Here is a 12,064-nt window from a genome sequence, read left to right as displayed (position 1 = left end):
CCACACATTCATCAGTACCACAACAAAGCGGGAGGTTTTTCCTTTGATAAATGATCAATACTTCACAGGACATTACCCTAGCCACCCTGCTGTTGCTAGTTAAAAGTGTGAATTTCAACTAAGCAGTAAATCTTTATGGAGTTATATCTTGAACAGTTAACTTCTCCCTTAATCGCCTACAATTCTGAACACTATTATTCTGCAGAATCATTTTCTTTAAGCTCACTCAATAGGAAAAATATACTTATTGGACCAGTAAAGAAACATCAATATTTTAATCCAAATGAAACACTAAATATTAAATAATTGTTTTGTTTTTTAATGATATGCATATGTATAAAATTATTATACTTCTACAGCATAAGTGAAGAGGCAATCAAATGTATTAATACATGTTGCTATTGTTCAGTCAGAAAGACTAGAGATCTCTTCAAGAAAATTAGAGATACCAAGGGAACATTTCATGCAAAGATGGGCTCGATAAAGGACACAAATGGTATGGACCTAACAGAAGCAGAAAATATCAAGAAGAGGTGGCAAGAATACACAGAAGAACTGTACAAAAAAGATCTTCATGACCCAGATAATCACGATGGTGTGATCACTGACCTAGAGCCAGACATCCTGGAATGGGAAGTCAAGTGGGCCTTAGAAAGCATCACTAGGAACAAAGCTAGTGGAGGTGGTGGATTTCCAGTTGAGCTATTCCAAATCCTGAAAGATGATGCTGTGAAAGTGCTGCACTCAATATGCCAGCAAATTTGGAAAACTCAGCAGTGGCCACAGGACTGGAAAAGGTCAGTTTTCATTCCAATCCCAAACAAAGGCAATGCCAAAGAATGCTCAAACTACTGCACAATTGCACTCATCTCACTCGCTAGTAAAGTAATGCTCAAAATTCTCCAAGCCAGGCTTCAGCAATATGTGAACCATGAACCTCCAGATGTTCAAGCTGGTTTTAGAAAAGGCAGAGGAACCAGAGATCAAATTGCCAACATCCACTGGATCATGGAAAAAGCAAAAGAGTTCCAGAAAAACATCTATTTCTGTTTTATTGACTATGCCAAAGCCTTTGACTGTGTGGATCACAATAAACTGTGGAAAATTCTGAAAGAGATGGGAATACCAGACCACCTGACCTGCCTCTTGAGAAACCTTTATGCAGGTCAGGAAGCAACAGTTAGAAGTGGACATGGAACAACAGACTGGTTCCAAATAAGAAAAGGAGTACATCAAGGCTGTATATTGTCACCCTGCTTATTTAACTTCTATGCAGAGTACATCATGAGAAACGCTGGACTGGAAGAAGCACAAGCTGGAATCAAGATTGCTGGGAGAAATATCAATAACCTCAGATATGCAGATGACACCACCCTTATGGCAGAAAGTGAAGAGGAACTAAAAAGCCTCTTGGTGAAAGTGAAAGTGGAGAGTGAAAAAGTTGGCTTAAACCTCAACATTCAGAAAACGAAGATCATGGCATCTGGTCCCATCACTTCATGGGAAATAGATGGGGAAACAGTGGAAACAGTGTCAGACTTTATTTTGGGGGGCTCCAAAATCACTGCAGATGGTGACTGCAGCCATGAAATTAAAAGACACTTACTCCTTGGAAGGAAAGTTATGACCAACCTAGACAGCATATTCAAAAGCAGAGACATTACTTTGCCAACAAAGGTCCGTCTAGTCAAGGCTATGGTTTTTCCTGTGGTCATGTATGGATGTGAGAGTTGGACTGTGAAGAAGGCTGAGCGCTGAAGAATTGATGCTTTTGAACTGTGGTATTGGAGAAGACTCTTGAGAGTCCCTTGGACTCCAAGGAGATCCAACCGGTCCATTCTGAAGGAGATCAGCCCTGGGATTTCTTTGGAAGGAATGATGCTAAAGCTGAAACTCCAGTACTCTGGCCACCTCACGAGAAGAGTTGACTCCTTCGAAAAGACTCTGATGCTGGGAGGGATTGTCGGTAGGAGGAGAAGGTGACGACAGAGGATGAGATGGCTGGATGGCATCACTGACTCAATGGACGTGAGTCTGAGTGAACTCTGGGAGATGGTGATGGACAGGGAGACCTGGCGTGCTGCGATTCATGGGGTAGCAAATAGTCGGACACGACTGAGCGACTAATCTGATCTGATTGTTCAGTCTCCTGGTTGTGTCTGACTCTTTGCGACCTCATGGACGACACAATCCCTGTCCCTGTCCCTCACCATCTCCCAGAGTTTGCCCAAGCTCTTGTTCATTGCATCAGTGATGCTGTCCAGCCATTTCATCCTCTGATGCCCTCTTCTCCTTTTGCCCTCAATCTTTCCCAGCATCAGGGAGTTTTCCTATGAGTCAGCAGTTTGCATCATATGACCAAAATACTGGAGCTTCAGCTTCAGCATCAGTCCTTCCAGTGAATATTCAGGGTTGATCTCCCTAAAGGTTAACTAGTTTGATCTTCTTGCAGTCCAAGAGACTTTCAGGGGCCTTCTCCAGCACCACAGTTCAAAGGCACCAATTCTCTGGTGTCTGCCTTCTTTATGGTCCAGCTCCCATGACCGTATGTAACCACTGGGAAGACCATGGCTTCGATTGTATAAACCCCTGTTGGCAGGGTAATGTCTCTGCTTTCAACACACTATCTAGGTTTGTCATTGTTTTCCTGCCAAGAAGCAACCATCTTCTGATTTCATGGCTGCAGTCGCCACCTGCAGTGATTTTGGAGCTCAAGAAGAGGAAATCAGTTACCACTTCCACCTTTCCCCTTCTATGTGTCAGGCAGCAATGGGGCCAGATGCCATGATCTTACTTTCCTTTTTTTTAACATTTAGTTTTAAGCCAGCTCTTTCACTCTCCTCCTTCACCCTCAACAAGAGGCTCTTTAACTCCTCTTCGCTTTCTGCCATTAGAGTGGTATCATCTGCATATCTGAGATTGTTGTTGTTTCTCCCACCTGTCTTGATTCCAGCTTGTAACTCATCCAGCCCGGCATTTCTCATGATGTGCTCAGCGTATGCGTTAAACACACAGGGTGGCAGCAGACAGCCCTGTGGTACTCCTTTCTGGATCTTAAACCAGTCAGTTGTTCCAAACAGGGTTCTAACTGTTGCTTCTTGACCCGCATACGGGTTTCTCAGGAGATGGGTAAGATGGTCTGGTATTCCCATCTCTCTAAGAGCATTCCAAGATATATGGACTGAGTTAAAAGTCCGCAGACTTGATTGTACACATCCAACTCCTATTTCCTATTTTTTAATTCTTTCCCACATATATATTCCTAGGAAGTCTTCAATCACACAAACCACATAAGCATTCATAATACCATTCATACTCAACTCAGTGGGAAAATTCTCATTTCCTATGTCACTTCAAATGCCCTATACCTTAAAAAAAAAAAAAAAGACAAACTTAGTTTTAAAAAGTATTGGTTCATGTCTGGAAAAGTTCAGCTAATAGAAGATGCATTTAAAGGATCTGTGAGTCTTTCTTGATGATTTTAATATTTTAAGAGAAAATATAGACCACTTAATAGGCATAATTTCTTTATATAGATTTTTTAAATTAAATTTATGAGGCCCTAAAGTCAATGCAACTTCAAAGATGTAGACATAAAATGTTTTTAACAATTAGACTCAATTGGAATAATTTATTGTATTAGAATAAAATACAATTTTCTCTTTTCAGAAGTTTAGAAGAGTATCTTTTCCCTGAAAGCAAATTTCACGTTTTCCTGTGTCAGCAAAACTCTACCATTATAAGTGCTACTTTTCTCAATTAGTGAGAATGAAAATATTTTTCCATTATTTAAAACCATTTAAGCAATTGCCTTGAGGAACTGTGAACTACTTCATTAGAATGCCTGTGTGGTATTAATAAAAATAAACATTTTATTTTAAATGAATTATGTATCAAACCACTATGGGCCAACTATCATGTTGTAAATGTTTTATTATTATATGCTCAGGTATAGAGTAAGGTAAACATGCCTGAATATAAAGCGTTGCTCCTTACAATACTTTCAGCACTGCAATGCAAGATAAAGAATGAAATCAAGTGTACAGTTTGTTAGCAGTTTCTTGAGCTAATGATCAGTTAGCCAGGAATATACATCTGTTTGACTCCAAAGTATCTGGCTTTTCTTTGCACTATAGTGAATTCTCCCAGCATAATTGCCATTATTCTTCAAACCAGTTCTTAAAAATGAAATCATAATTTTATATTATAGAAAATACACCTATTACAATAATTCAAAAGATCATCTTGTTTAATACTAGGCTTTGTATTTCCTTTTGGAAAATAGGACATTATTTATTATATTTTCTTTCTTTGAAAATTAATGTTATTTTAAGTTTAACCCGATCTAGTTCATTCTATCCATAATATATTTGAACCTTGCCTGATCTAAAAATGCAAAGATATTACACTAATCCAGCTAGCTAAATCTTCTAATGAACTAACAAATCTTAACTTGATGGCTGGGCTTAACTCATCAAGGAGGAATTTATAGTTTTACTAATGGATTAGTTGTCATTAAACAATGTATACTTGGATTTTAACATTTTATTGTCGTGAAAAAGAAAACTGTCTTGATTATAAGGATTATGGAGATGCTGATTTATGAATCTTATAAATCTAGAATTTGTAATTCTGTGAATATTTTTAAAACACAATTTGAAGTATGAATTGTTTCCCAGAAAGAAACACATGCTTTCTGTATTAAGTAGCCATATTTTTAGCTGTTGAGCTTTTTTTTTCTGCCCAAAGAATTTCACTGACATTAATTATATAATAATAAAGACATTAATATTCAATGAATGAGAATTTTTCAACATATATTTTTACCCTAACAAAGAGAATTTCCTTATGTAATTATTAAAATACATTCATGAAAAATATATTCTTTTTTTTTATGCTAATACTTTTTATTTGATCAGATTTTAAAAAGCCTCATAACAACTTGTTATATTGTTTTGGTAAAATGCTTCAAATCCTCTTTTAAAATGATAAAGTATAAAGAAGCAAACATTTTCAACATTCTTGTTTCAGACACTGTGTTAGATACTAGAGACTTAAGTCAAAACTTGGTTTGTATATTATAAGAAAGAACATTGAAGTCTAATGAAAATTAGTAAGAATGTCCCCACCGCCTAAATACATGTCAGTTCAAAGAGATTTTTGCAACTATACATTTTTTCATAGATCTAGAGATAGGAAAGGATTCATAGGGGTATTTAACACAACTTTTTCCAAATGTGTTCCATGGAACACTATTACCTAAGATAGTAGCAGTTTCACGAAATAAATAAATGCTTCTTGTGGTCAAATAATCATGGTGTAAAATCAGTGGTGGAGAAAACTGCCGGTGGCTTAGCATGAATCAAGGGAGTGGTGCATGTGAAGTAAAATGTCTGTTTTGAAGAAAACCTCTTGTGGAGTTGTTTGAGTTGTAGCTGAACTAGCTGAGCTTTTTTTTCATTATTTTTGCATATCAGAATAATTGCAAGGATTAGAAAACTGATAGATACGTTGCAATGGAGTTGTAAGAATCTAGTTTCTATAAAACTAAAGATATAATACAAAAACAATAACTTATGTAGTGGTATCGGATTGGGAGACCAAGGAAAGGATAAGAGACAAAAAAGAAGCAGAAAAAGTTTACAGATTAGAAAGGTGATAATGGAAAGCACCCCAAGCCCCCCCGCTCCACACACACAGAGAAGATATGGTAGAAGCTACACCACCAATGTCAAACAAGGTTAAGTTTCAAGGGGAAACACTGGAATTAAGTGTTAAAAAACAGGAGAATTTGCTTAATGCATGTCTCATGACTTGAATATTACAGAATCTTCGAAATGACTTTTTATAGAAAACAAAATTCAATTTAGAGTATTTATATAGTACACTATAAAGGTTTAATCTTTAATCAAAAGCCACATGAAAAATTACTATTGTGTAATGACTTATACATATTCTTGTTGTAAAATGCTATAAAAGGCCTCATACTGTTTGGTGATTTTAAAAACAAATTATTTGTTGAGCTTAAGTTTATAAATTAGCAAATTACTTGGACATTATAAAAAAACAAAATAATAAAACTATGCACTTACCATCATGATTAGGATTTCCTAGTGTCCATGGCTCATCTGAGTCAAAATGAGTATCTCCCCCAATTCCTGGCCCAGGGAAATAAGCATGTGCCAGAAACCCTCCCTCTCCATCAAAAGGAGAGCTGTCTCCATGAAAGCCAGATGCGAAAATGATGGTTATATCCACATCACGCTTGCCATTTTCTAATTCACTGTAGGGAACTTCCTCAAATGTCAAAGGAGTGACATTCTGCCACACGTCAAAGGCACGGCGAATAGCTTTACGGGTTTCAGGGTCTCCCACTTTTGGAGTTACGTTCTTTATACTGAAATTTAGAAAAAAAGGATAGTCAGTATGACGTTATTATATATAATCTGACCTATTACACATTGACTTTTTACATATTTTCATCACAAGCTGAGTAAAGAAATTAGAAAATGTCTCTTAGTAAGTAGGAAAGAAACTAATTCTTTCTCTCTCTATAGCTACATTTCACTATGCTGGGTCATTAAATTCTCAGCAGTATAGTATTCATCTACCAAGGCTATAAGAGATCTTTTCTGCAGAATGGTTAACACTGGGGTAGTTAGATCAATCATCACTTTGTCTCCTGAACAATAATAGAAAAGCGGCTTTGCCAAATGATCAAACAGGTACAGCAGTTCTAAGCTGAAATAAAAAATTCAATTTCTGTACAGTAATAATTTCTTTTAGGGGCACGCTATTGTGTACACACGTTACTTCCAAACAATGTCTTTATGCTCATATCATGAACAATTCAGTGAACACAAAGTTATTTCTTTTTTTAAATAAAAGGTCAGTTAACTACAGTTTCTGATGTCCACTGTTCTCTTATATATTTAATTATTCATAGTCAAAGCCATGTGAGTGAATAGCTCTTTAATACAAATATTTAACAGTTATGTGAATTTAAAGAAGTAACTTGGACACTATTACCTTATTTTTCTTGAGGCTAATAACATGAGAAAAATTATAAATATATTTTTTTTCTATTTAGCACTGATCAGATATTTCTTTTTTATCACTTATTTTACTATTTTATAAATAGAACATAAACAAATATATATATATTTAAGTATTTTATATTGTGGTAGTATAAGTTCATATATCTTTGCAAAAAGTAAAGAGCAAATTTCACAGGGGTTATAAGTAAGTTTCAGACCATTTCAACCAATAACTTTACACTGATGAATCCATGAGTTTCACTAAGGGAATATCTTAATGCATAGGAGGGTATAATATTCAGGTTAATATTACTATTTTATTATTGCATGGAGGCTAAATGATATTAAATTATGATGTCTATATTACAGCTATAATATATACGGGATTTGAAATTTTAAATAGCAAAAATGACTTTGCTATTTTCAATTATTTAGCTGTACGGAAAAATATTCAGGATATAATCTGTGGTGGAAAAATAATATGCAGATTGTATTTCAACTATCTGTAACTATGCCAAGATAATTACAAACATTAGGCAGGAAATTAAGCATTTAGAAAAAAAAAAACACTTAATTGAGCATTTACTGTGAGCCAGGTGAGTTTTTCACACCTGTCATAGAAACAAAGGATCTCAGATGAATTTAGAGAAAATTTAGAATGGTAGAGCTAGTTTTTTAACCCAAATATCTTGACTCAAGAAGCAATTATATTAAATTCTAATGTAGACATCACAACTACAACAAGGTTTACACTATTTTCTAGTCCATATTCTAGACAAGACTTATAATGACTGTGATGATAAATATCATCTATTATATACAAGGAAAATAAGGAAGCAAATCAAGTGAAATCATTTATTTTTATTGCAGTATAGTTGATTTACAATGTTGTATTCGTTTCAAGTTAATAGCAATGTGAACCAGTTATACAGATACATATATATATACTTTCTTAGAATCTTTTCCCATATAGCCAGATACAGAGTATTGAAAAGAGTTCCCTGTGATATACAGTAAGTTATCAGCCATCTATTCTATATATAATAGTAAGCATATCTCAATCCTTATCTCCCAAGTTACCCTCCCCCATTTAATCCCTAGTAACCAGAAGTCTGTTTTCTGCATCTGTGATTGTACTTCCGTATTGTAAATAAGTCCATTTTTACCTCTCTTTGTGTGTGTAGATTTCACACATAAGCAGTATCATATGATATTTGTCTTTCTCTGTCTGACTGACTTCACTCAGTATGACAAAGTTTATGTCCATCCATTTTGCTGCAAATGGCATTCTTTTGTTCTTTTTATGGCTAAGTAATATTCCATTGTATATATGTACCACTTCTTCTTTATATATTTCTCTGTTGACAGAACTGAGGTTGCTTCCATGTCTTGACTATTGTAAACAGTGTTACAATGAGCACTAGGGTGCATGTATCTTTTTGAATTATGTTTTTTCTCAGGGTATATTCCTAGGAATGGGATTGCTGGGTCACATGTTAGTTCTATTTTTACTTTTTTAAGGAACCTCCATATTATCCTCTGATGCTAAATTCCGATGCTGTAAAGAACAATATTGTATAGAAACCTTGAATGTTAGGTCTATGAATCAAGGTAAATGGGAAGTAGTCAAACAGGAAATGGTAAGAGTGAACATCAACATTTTGGGAATCACTGAACTAAAATGGACTGGAATGGGTGAATTTAATGCCCTTGACCATTATACCTACTACTGTGGCCAAGAATCAATTAGAAGAAATGGAGTAGCCATCATAATCAACAAAAGAATCTGAAATTCAGTACTTGGATGCAATCTCAAAAATGACAGAATGATCTCTGTTTGTTTCCAAAGCAAACCATTAATATCATGATAATCCAAGTCTGTGCCCGACCAGTAATGCTGAAGAAGCTGAAGTTGAATGGGTCTATGAAGACCTATAATATCTTCTAGAATTAACACCCAGAAAAGATGTCCTGTTCAGTATAGGAGACTGGGATGCAAAAATAGGGATTCATGAGATACCTGGAATAACAGGCAAATTTGGCTTTGGAGTACAAAATGAAGCAGGGAAAAAGCTAATAGAGTTTTGCCTAGGGAATGCACTGGTCATAGCAAACACCCTCTTCCAAGAACACAAGAGAAGACTCTACACATGGACATCACCAGATGGTCAACACCGAAATCAGACTGATTACATTCTTTGCAGCCAAAGATGGAGAAGCTCTATACAGTCAGCAAAAACAAGACCAGGAGCTGACTGTGGCTCAGATCATGTACTCTTTATTGCAAAATTCAGACTTAAATTGAAGAAAGGAGGGGAAACCACTAGACCATACAGGTATGACCTAAATCAAATCCCTTAAGATTATACAGTGGAAGTGACAAACAGATTCAAGGTTTTAGATCTGATAGACAGAGTGCCTGAAGAACTATGGACAGAGGTTCATGGCATTATACAGGAGACAGGGATCAAGACCATCCCCAAGAAAAAGAAATGCAAAAAGGCAAAATGGTTGTCTGAGGAGGCCTTACAAATAGCTGTGAAAAGAAGAGAAGCTAAAGGCAAAGGAGAAAAGGAAAAGATACACCCATTTGAATGTAGAGTCCCAAAGAATAGCAAAAAGAGATAAGAAAGCCTTCCTCAGTCATCAATGCAAAGAAATAGAGGAAAACAACAGAATGGGAAAGACTAGAGGTGTCTTAAAAATTTTTTTGAGATACCAAGGGAACAATTTCATGCAAAGATGGGCACAATAAAGTACAGAAATGGTATGGACCTAACAGAAGCAGAAGATATTAAGAAGAGGTGGCAAAAATACACAGAAGAACTGTACAAAAAAGATCTTCATGACCCAGATAATCATGATGGTGTGATCACTCACCTAGAGCCAGACATCTTGGAATGCAAAATCAAGTGGGACTTAGAGAGCATCACTACAAACAAAGCTAGTGGAGGTAATGGAATTCCAGTTGAGCTATTTCAAATCCTAAAGGATGATGCTGTGAAAGTGCTACACTCAAATGCCAGCAAATTTGGAAAACTCAGCAGTAGCCACAGGACCAGAAAAGATCAATTTTCATTCCAATCCCAAAGAAAGGCAATACCAAAGAATGTTCAAACTACCACACAATTGCACTCATCTCACATGCTAGCAAAGTAATGCTCAAAATTTTCCAAGCCAGGATTCAACAGTGCATGAACTGTGAACTTCCAGATGTTCAAGCTGGATTTAGAAAAGGCAGAGGAACCAGAGATCAGTTGCCAACGTCCACTGGATCATCAAAAAAGCAAGAGAGTTCCAGAAAACACATACTTCTGCTTTATTGACTAAGCCAAAGCCTTTGACTTTGTGGATCACAACAAATTGTGGAAAATTCTTCAAGAGATGGGACTATCAGACTGCCTTATCTGCTTCCTGAGAAATCTGTATGCAGGTCAAGAAGCGACAGTTAGAACTGGACATGGAACAATGGACTGGTTCCAAATTGGGAAAGGAGTAGTACATCAAGGCTGTATATTGTCACCTTGCTTATTTAACTTATATGCAGAGTACATCATGAGAAACGCTGGGATGGATGAAGCACAAGCTGGAATCAAGATTGTCAGGAGAAATATCAATAACCTCAGACATGCAGATGACACCATCCTTATGGCAGAAAGTGAAGAAGAACTAAAGAGTCTCTTGATGAAAGTGAAAGAGGAGAGTGAAAATGTTGGCTTAAAACTCAACATTCAGGGCATCCAATCCCATCACTTCATGGCAAGTAGGTGGGGAAACAATGGAAACAGTGACAGACTTTATTTTTTTGAGTTCCCAAATCACTGCGGATGTTGACTGCAGCCATGAAATTAAAAGACACTTGCTCCTTGGAAGAAAAGCTATGACCAGCCTAGACAGCATATTAAAAAGCAGAGATATTACTTTGCCAACAAAGGTTTGTCTAGTCAAAGCTATGGTTTTTCCAGTAGTCATGTATGGATATCAGAGTTGGACTATAAAGAAAGCTGAGTGCGGAGGAATTGATGCTTTTGAACTGTGGTGTTGGAGAAGACTCTTGAGCGTTCCTTGGACTGCAAGGAGATCCACCCAGTCCATCCTAAAGGAAGTCAGTCCTGAATATTCATTGGAGGAACTGGTGCTAAAGCTGAAACTCCAATACTTTGGCCACCTGATGTGAAGAGCTGACTCACTGGAAAAAAAACACTGATGCTGGGAAAGATTTAAGGTGGGAAGAGATGGGGACAACAGAGGATGAGATGGTTGGATGGCATCACCGACTCTATGGTTATAAGTTTGAGTAAACTCTGGAAGTTGGTGATGGACATGCAGGCCTGGTGTGCTGCAGTCCATGGGGTCACAGAGAGTCAGACACGACTGAGTGACTGAAGAGAACTGATACTGTCCTCCACAGTGGCTGTACTAATTTACATTCCCACCAAAAGCAGAGGAGGGGGGCCGTTCCTCCACATCCTCTCCAGCTTGTTTTGCTTATAGAATTTTTGATGACAGCCATGCTGACCAGTGTGAGGTGACACCTCACTGCAGTTTTGATTTGCATTCCCTAATAATTAATGATGTTGAGTATGTGTCCATGTCCTCTCTGGCCATCTATATGTTTTCTTCAGATAAATGTCTATTTAGATCTTCCACCCATTTTCTGATTGGGTTTTTTATTTAAATGAGCTTTATGAGCTGTTTTTTATATTTTGGAGATTAATCCCTTTACAGTTGCTTCATTTGCAAAGAGTTTCTCCCAGTTTGAGGGCTGTCTTCTGTTTTATTTATGGTTTCCCTTGCTAATCACCTGTTTGATGGCTGATTGGGCATACAGAATATGTTTTAACTTTGAAATTTGTCTAATTTTCCTTGCAGTCTTATATTTTCTTTCCACCTTATCAGATTGCAGAAGCAAGTATTTTTGTGATTCATTATTTCAAAGAACATACTACATCATGGGTACCGCTTTAGGTGCTAGACATATAACTGTGAATAAGTCTCTGATCTTGTAGATCTTATTTTAGTGATAA

General features: G+C 36.6%; 1 protein-coding gene across 1 annotated transcript in view; it reads right to left on the bottom strand.

Annotated features, from left to right (window-relative positions):
* The window catches only part of MMP16 (matrix metallopeptidase 16), a 386,972-nt gene that overhangs the window by 150,460 nt on the left and 224,448 nt on the right, over window positions 1-12,064 (bottom strand). Inside the window, exon 4 of the mRNA XM_061439431.1 lies at window positions 6,093-6,397. Coding sequence (XP_061295415.1) covers window positions 6,093-6,397 — 305 coding nt within the window. The remainder of the gene's footprint in view (window positions 1-6,092; window positions 6,398-12,064) is intronic.

This window comes from Bos javanicus, chromosome 14 (assembly GCF_032452875.1).
Source record: "Bos javanicus breed banteng chromosome 14, ARS-OSU_banteng_1.0, whole genome shotgun sequence".
NCBI lineage: Eukaryota > Metazoa > Chordata > Mammalia > Artiodactyla > Bovidae > Bos > Bos javanicus.
Note: the sequence above shows the minus strand (reverse complement) of the source record. Positions and strands in the feature narration are given on the sequence as shown.